Genomic DNA, 9,342 nt, shown 5'->3' on the forward strand with positions numbered 1-9,342 from the left:
ATTCCCTACCGCTTATCCGAACTTCTCGGGTCACGGGGAGCCTGTGCCTATCTCAGGCGTCATCGGGCATCGAGGCAGGATACACCCTGGACGGAGTGCCAACCCATCACAGGGCACACACACACACACACACACTACGGACAATTTTCCAGAGATGCCAATCAACCTACCATGCATGTCTTTGGACCGGGGGAGGAAACCGGAGTACCCGGAGGAAACCCCAGAGGCACGGGGAGAACATGCAAACTCCACACACACAAGGTGGAGGTGGGAATCGAACCCCCGACCCTGGAGGTGTGAGGCGAACGTGCTAACCACTAAGACACCGTGACCCCACCCCCATTACATTCTATTCTACATATCTAAATGATCACTGTGACTAAATAAATACACATATGAATGTAACTTGTAGTAACTTCTCATAAAATTCTCACTTCAGTGACTTTTGCCTTAAGAGAGTTTACACAACACCACAGACAGCAAACACACACACACACACACACACACACACACACACACACACACACACACAACTTGTTTTTTCTCTGAAATGAGAGAGAGATGATCTAGTCATTTTTTCCCTCCTTTTTCTCTCAGATGAATCGTGACTCCTGAAATCAGGCCGTCATTGTTTCTGTGAGGTGGAGGGAATGTGGCGGCGTGTAGCAGCACGTTCAGGATGAACTTCAGGAGATGAAATGAAAACCACATCATAATATACGACTGCAGGGCTGCCCGTGTGAGCACACACACACACACACACACACACACACACACACACACACACACACACACACACGGCCACCCATACACACAGTTACAGGAATATATTTGTGCATTAATAATAGATTTTGTTAACAATTATAGAAAATGTTAGTGAGTGTGAGTCGTGAAGCGTCACTATTCTGATCTTATTCTCATTATTAACCAATAGATCCAGCACACACACACACACACACACACACACACACACACACACACACACACACACACACACACACACACACTCTCTCTCTCTCTCACACACACTCTCACTCTCTCTCTCACACACACACACTCTCTCTCACACACGCACACACACACACTCTCTCTCTCTCTCTCTCTCTCTCTCTCTCTCTCTCACACACACACACACACACAGACACACTCACACACACAGACACACACACACACTCACACACACTCTCACATACACACACAGACACACAGACACACACACGCACTCTCTCTCTCTCTCTGTCTCTCACACACACACACACACACACACACACACACACACACACACAGGCCACCCATTACCCCAGTGACAGGAATATATTGTGCATTAAGAGAGATTTTGTTCAACAATATAGAAATGGGAGTGAGTGTGAGTCGTGAGCGGTCACTATTCTGATCTTATTCTCAATTATTAAAAAACCAATAGACCAGCACACACACACACCACACACACACACACACAATCACAAAAAAAACCAAAAAACAAAAAAAACTAGCGATATATATATAAAAAAAAACTTAGAAATATAGATAAAAAAAACAAAAAAAATGATAGAACAAAACCAAGCACACAACAACTCTAGATCTCTCTCTCCTATATCTCTCTCTCTCACACACAAAAACAAAAAATAACAAAAAAAAAAAAAAACACACAAACCAAAAAAACCCACATATAAACACACCACACAAAAAACACAAAAACACCAACTATCTCTCTCTCTCTCGCTCTACTTCTCTCACACCACACACACACACCACACACACACACACTATCCTCTCCTCTCACTCTCTCTCTCTCTCTCCTCACACTCACTCTCACTCTCTCTCTCTCTCACACACCACCACCCAACACTCTCTCTCTCTCTCTCACACACCACACACACACACACACCAAAACAAACAACAACACCACACCACACACACACACACTCTCACACGCACACACAATCTCTCTCTCGCTCCCACACACACACACACACTCACACAAACAGGACACACCACTCAAACACACACACACACCACACTCTCTCTCTCTCTCTCTGTATCACACAACACACACACCCACACAAAAAAAAAAATAGATAAGAGGATAGAAAAAAAAAAAAAACAAAAAAAAAAAAAAATATATATATAGATATCGAAAAAACAAAAAAAACGAGGATCTAATATGACATATCATCTCTCTCTCGCACACCAAAGTATATTCTCATCTATATATCTCTATCTCGCTCTATCTCACAACACAAAAACACAAAACAAACCACAAACACACACTCTATCTTCTCTCTCTCTATATATCTACTCTCACAAAAACCAACAAACACACTCTCTCTATTAGCACCACACAAAACACACTCTCTCTCTCTCACACACAAACACACTCTCTCTCTCTCACACACAAACACACTCTCTCTCTCTCTCTCTCTCTCTCTCTCTCTCTCTCTCACACACACACACACACACACACACACACACACACACACACACACACACACTCTCTCTCACATACAAGTGAACATGTGAGAGAAAGAAATATTCTGAGAAGGAATCTCTGACAGAAACAAGAAGAGATCAGAAACTAAAACTCTTATAACGGGTGTCGGGTTTCCAGATCAGAACCTGGAGATGGCTAGAACATGTTTTTAAGTTAAACTAAAACAAAGCTCCTTTATAAAAGGCACAGAAGAAGAAGAAGAAGAAGAAGAAGAAGAAGAAGAAGAAGAAGAAGACAGAAGTGCAGAACGTTTGCTCTGACTTTCATCCCGTGATGCAGAGACACGATGTATCTCCATGCCGTACAGAGACGACGTGAGGATCACCGGAGTGAATGTGAGAACCACACAAAGAACCCAATCAGTCATTAAAGCCCTCAGGTTTCCTCTGTGACCTTCTGACTCTGAGAGTTTGTCTGATCCTGTGATAAAAACCAACACTTCCTGAAGGTCAAACTGCACTGATGATAAAGATTAAAGTTTTAAACACTAACATTTTTATTTTTCCTGATCGCATCTCATGAAGAAAAACAAGGTGTAAGTTCATTACCTCACTCCGTCTGACAGACTTAATGATGTTCTGTCAATGATGTCTGGGTTAAACACACACACACACACACACCCCCGCCCCAGTGAACTGAATCACGTCCTGAATATAGAGAGCTGTGTACGTGTGTGTGATGTTAGCTAAGTGTGACACACTGACAGATCTGATTTCACATGAAACTAATCCAAACATTGTTAATTTACTCTGATGGAAAGTGAGAGGAGAAGGCGGGGCTTCGGAAGCTCAGGTAATATCACACATTCACCTGTCAATCATTCCAGACTGACATGCCGATTGGCTCATGGGTTGTTTTTATTATGGAGAAGAGAAGACGGATCATCTGGTGTGTTTCTGAGGCAGAACTTGGTAAGTTCATTCATTCATTCATCTTCTACCGCTTATCCGAACTTCTCGGGTCACGGGGAGCCTGTGCCTATCTCAAGAGTCATCAGGCATCGAGGCAGGATACACCCTGGACGGAGTGCCAACCCATCACAGGGCACACACACACACTCTCATTCACTCACACTCACACACACTACGGACAATTTTCCAGAGATGCCAATCAACCTACCATGCATGTCTTTGGACCAGGGGAGGAAACCGGAGTACCTGGAGGAAACCCCCGAGGCACGGGGAGAACATGCAAACTCCACACACACAAGGTGGAGGTGGGAATCGAACCCCTAACCCTACAAACAACCCTAACCCTACACACAACCCTAACCCTACACACAACCCCAACCCTACACACAACCCTAACCCTAACCCTACACACAACCCTAACCCCAACCCTACACACAACCCCAACCCTACACATAACCCTAACCCCAACCCTACACACAACCCCAACCCCAACCCTACACACAACCCTAACCCCAACCCTACACACAACCCTAACCCCAACCCTACACACAACCCTAACCCCAACCCTACACACAACCCTAACCCCAACCCTAACCTCAACCCTAACCCTACACACAACCCTAACCCCAACCCTAACCCCAGTGGTGTAGTCTACGTGATACGCAGGTATACACTAGGAAAGGCCAAGGATCTCCGTACACCCACTTAAAAAGCGTGAGGATACGTAACAATATCGTTTTGTGACAGAACTTTCAGTCATAAATTCACCCTGCACTGTGTTGCGAACACAGACTGTGGTTGCGATTGCGAATCACTAACGTTTTTGGACCATTGGGGCTTCCGTGGCCTGTGACCTGATCTGACGTCACCTACCGAGGAGGGAAATCAGTTGCTTGGCGGTGTTTTGTGGCGCAAATTTGAAATGAACTAACTAAAGTAAAAGAAGATCTAAAACGAAAGCAGACCCAAACTAAACTCTGTGTGTTTTCGGAAGCCTGCGCCTAAAGCTACAGCAGCGTCGGGTGACATTTCACCCACAGCCCGAGTACACATGTGTTTATAAAGCTTTATAAACTACCAGTTCATTCAGTTCATAATATTCTGCAATGAAAGAGTTTTGGTGATATGTTTACTGTTCACTCTTAAATGTACATTGGACATTGACAGCTGATAAAAGCTGAGCTCCAGGTCCCATATTCATATAACATTTAAGGCTAAATGTAGCTCTTAAAGGTATAAAGTTCACCCAAAAATGATAATTGTGTTATTTCTTCACCCTCAATTTGTTCCAAAACTGTATGAGTTTCTTTCTTCTGTTTAACACAAAAGATGATATTTTGAAAAATGTTGGTAATCAGACAGTTGGCAGCACCCACTGACTTTCATAGTCTACATTTAGCCTTAAATGTTATATGTATATGGGACCTGGAGCACAGGTTTTATCAGCTGACTGTCTGTTGTTGCTTATAATAAATGTGAATGTTGATAACACATAAGCAGTCTTTAATAATGCTCTAAATGACATGTAGATGCATATTTTATGCATTAGTGAGTGTGGGGGTGCCTATGGGGTGTCGCTCTAGGGTGGGTGTGTATGAGGCTTGGGGGGGGGGGGATCACAGTATACTCACTACAAAAAACTAGACTACACCACTGCCTAACCCCAACCCCAACCCTACACACAACCCTGTGACTATAAGATGGCACACAAAACCATTTTAATAAGATAAGAACTTTGACCTTCTGATAGATCAGAGTGTCAGGAGGTTTAAGTAGAACCTTAACTACAGACACAGAGCACTAATAAGGATCAGTAGACGTGAAGAATCTCAACCTGATGTTCTCTCGAGTTCTGAGGACATGAAAAGGCGAATACTTCAGGTGTCAGCTTTCACCCAGACCTCATAATAACCATTCTGTGTTCAGTCTAGACCTACTTCAGAGTGTTGTGTACACTGTGTGTGTGTGTGTGTGTGTGTGTGTGTGTGTGTGTGTGTGTGTATCATTACATCATTACGTGTGTGTGTGTGTTACCTTGTTTAACAGTTTTGATGCCACATACAAGTAAATTCACTAAATTAATAAATTGAATCTCTCTCTTTCTCTATCACACACACACACACACACACACACACACACACTCAGACACACACACACACACACACACATGTACACACACACACACTCAGACACACACACACAGACACACACACACACGGACACACGGACACACACACACACACTCAGACACACAGACACAGACACACACACACACACACACACACAAACACAGACACACACACACACACACACACTCACACACACTCACACACACACACACTCACACACACACACACTCACACACACACACACTCACATACACACACGTTATGTAAAAGCTTTTAGATGTTTCATTGAGGAGACAAAGTGTTTTATAATGAAAATGTGTTTTTCAGATCTATCAGGATAAATCACACGTAGCCTCTGTAGCAGGTAGGGGGCAGGTAGTAGAGAGACGTTCATGTATGACGTGTAGGACATGAGACGAAGCTGGGAGCTTTCTCACATCTTCAGGACAAAGGAGTTTAGAGAGAAACTTCTTCAGAGAGAATAAAGAGAGACTGCTGAAGGAAACTGTTTATAGCTGAGAGAACACAAGGATGTTACTTGCTTCTTAATGCACCTAGTGGCCAAACATAGGAACTACAATTAATGAGTGCTGATAGAAGGCCTTTAGGGCAGGAATCTCGCTGCACCATACCCCGGGGTAAAAGCGGAGGGCAGGACGGTGTATCACAAGGGTTGCCAGATTTACTCATCAAAGTTGTTTAGAAAATCAATTCACCGTAGATCCTATTTTATAGCAAATAATCAGAATAAATGAATATATTTATATAAATGTTTAAGTTTATACACACAACCTAATTACTAATTACATTGCACAGCTACACAACAGCTCCACTCTTACTTATGGAGTAGTTATAGTTATAATAACTATACTGATAGTTTAGCTTTACACTCTTTACTGCCAGGGTGGGAAGAAACATGGAGATCTAAATATATAAAAAGGTTAAATACCAGTCACTATAATTACACACCGTTATTACTGTTTAACTGCAATAATGACAATGACATAGTATTTAAACAACACGTGCAATATAACTGTGTGCAATATGTCTGTTAGTGTAACTACTTACTCATGGTCTCTTCTTTCTTCTCTGTATTTATACATTGTGTTGTGTTTATACTGTATATTACATTATGTCTTTATTTATTTATTTTATTATATTTTATATATATGTTTTTGATTTTCTTTCTCTTTGCTGCTGTAACAGAGAAATTTCCCCATTGTGGGATGAATAAAGGTTTGTCTTATCTTAATATAAATTCTGTTTAAAATACAAAAATATTCAGCAGCATTACAATAGTACAGAGATCTTATTATTATTATTATTATTATTGTTATTATTGTTAATATCATTATTATTATTATTATTATTATTATTATTATTAATATTGTTATTAATGTAGTAACTAACTTCATTAATTAATTAATAATAATAATAATAATAATAATAATAATAATAATAATAATAATAATAATTTCTGCATGTATCCCGTCATCACTGTTGCTCTGACCTCCAGGTTTTAGTGCACGTGAAAAGGTGAAGTGAGAGTTGGTGACTCACCGAGCGGCTCGTGCAGCGCCTGTAAACTGCTCATCTTCAGAGAGAGAGAGAGAGAGAGAGAGAGAGAGAGAGAGAGAGAGAGAGAGAGAGAGAGATCCGGTACCGACTCCTTCCTCACTCAACTCTAACCAGCACTCCAGCAGGAGCAGAACGCCAACACCGAGGGGCGTGAAGAGCAAACACTCCATCACTTCCTGTGGGTTACCGGTGAATAGTGAGTCACCAAAAGAATCGGTTCTTTTTAAAAGACTCGTTAAATGTGAATCAGACTTTGTGAGTCGTTTTTTTCAAACTGAGAGAAATGTAGATTTTCTGTTCAAATATAATAATAATAATAATAATAATAATAATAATATATATATATATATATATATATATATATAATAAATTAATAATAATGATGATGATGATGATGATGATGATAATAATAATTATGATGATGATGATGATGATGATGATAATAATAATGATAATGATAATAATGAGGATGATGATGATAATAATAATGATTATGATGATGATGATGATGATAATGTTGATGATTATAATAATAATAATGAGGATGATGATGATAATGATGATAATAATAATAATAATGATGGTGATGATGATGATAATGATAATAATAATGATGATGATGATGATGATGATATTAATAATGATGATGATGATAATAATAATGAGGATGATGATGATATTAATAATTATGATGATGATGATGATGATAATAATAATAATAATAATAATAATAATAATAATAATAATAATAATAATAATAATAATATAGTAGATGAAGAATTACTTTTCTGTACCACAGATTTTGGTGAAATCCTAATTTTTTTCATCTACATGACTGGATTTATGAGCGCTCGCTGTATCACTGTTACTTTAATGAGCTTTGATGAATTCCTCTGTAATCAGCTGGTGTTTAATTTACTGCCCTTTAACAAGCTTTAGTAAATGCTGCACAGCTCCAGCTCTATTATCTAATAGCAGAGATGGATTTTATGGAGATGCTTTCTGATCATTTGCTCTTCTCTTTTTTCTTCCCTCTCTTCACTGCTCTGTGCTATTAAACATATCCATGCAGAAAGAGAACATTCATCCTCCTCCAGCTGGATCATTCACTGTGAGCCTGAAGCTAAAGGGCCACTGCTGCTGTTGGAGGTGCCATATAGATGATCTATACCTCTCTACTGCTGTGTTTATTTTTCCTTTTCTTTTCCTCTCTTCATGTTTAATGAAGTGATTCAGGAGGAAACAAAAAGAGGAGAAAACAACAACAATCAAGCAATTTTGTGCTTCATTAGATCAGATCCTTCCTGATCATCGCATGCAAGTGGAATAGAGAGGGGGAGAGAGAGAGAGAGAGAGAGACAGAGGGGGGGATGACGATGGGGGGACAAGAGATACAGAGGGGCAGCGAGAGAGAGATACAGAGAGAGAGAGAGAGGAAACGAGACCCCCCCCGGGGGTGAAGACGCGGGCGGACCCGCGCGGACAAGACTACTTAAAGAGCGAGCCGGGCTGACGAGAGCAGTATACCAGAGAAGCCACGAGAGCGAAACGATGAGAGGGGGCGCGGTGTTCTTTTTCCCCGGTGACTTGTTATCGGTGCCCCTTTTGGTTGTGAAAGAGATTCCCGGGGCGGTCCGCGCTGGTCGAGGACCGCAGCCATACACAGCCGACGAGAGACACGACAGAGATTGATTGAGTACGAGAGATTGACCCGAGAGGAGAGACCGACTTCTTTAGAGAGAGAGGCCGATTGACCCCTTCCGATGAGAGAAGACGACGATTTTTTTACTGCTGATTGGTAGACGTCTTATTCGAGAGGCATGAGTAGGACGAGATATTATAAATACGGTTCGGTATTTGTGTGTACATGTCCAGCAGAATGGTGCTTGGGGACATACTAGGACTAGAGCGCCCAAGGCCTGTATTGGGTGTGTTGTTTTTGTGTGTTTCGTGTTGTGTGGGTTGTGTGTTGCTGTGTGTGTGGTGTTGCTTTTTTTTGTGATAGAGATTTAAGATGAGAGAGAGAAAAAAAACGGTACCTCATCACTCACAATCACACGCTTAGTATACAAGTATGGGTGTAATATTACAGCTTGCGCTGGCATTCTGAAACCCAATTGTCCTGACTTCCTCTTATCTTCTGTTTATAAATACCCCCCCAATGCCCCTCCCCCCCCCTCCCTCCTCCCGCCGCCCTCTATATCATCTCCATCTCTCTCTCTCTCCCCGTCTC

The 9,342-nt window shown here is 41.2% G+C and overlaps 1 protein-coding gene across 1 annotated transcript in view; it reads right to left on the minus strand.

Moving 5' to 3' along the window:
• Positions 1-7,295, minus strand: part of edaradd (EDAR-associated death domain) — a 25,345-nt gene extending 18,050 nt beyond the window's left edge. Inside the window, exon 1 of the mRNA XM_027176635.2 lies at positions 7,092-7,295. Within this exon, the coding sequence (XP_027032436.1) occupies positions 7,092-7,125 (34 nt within the window). The 5' untranslated portion in view covers positions 7,126-7,295. The remainder of the gene's footprint in view (positions 1-7,091) is intronic.
• Between the last annotated feature and the right edge of the window lie 2,047 nt (positions 7,296-9,342).

Source organism: Tachysurus fulvidraco, chromosome 12 (genome assembly GCF_022655615.1).
Source record: "Tachysurus fulvidraco isolate hzauxx_2018 chromosome 12, HZAU_PFXX_2.0, whole genome shotgun sequence".
Taxonomy (NCBI): Eukaryota; Metazoa; Chordata; class Actinopteri; order Siluriformes; family Bagridae; genus Tachysurus; species Tachysurus fulvidraco.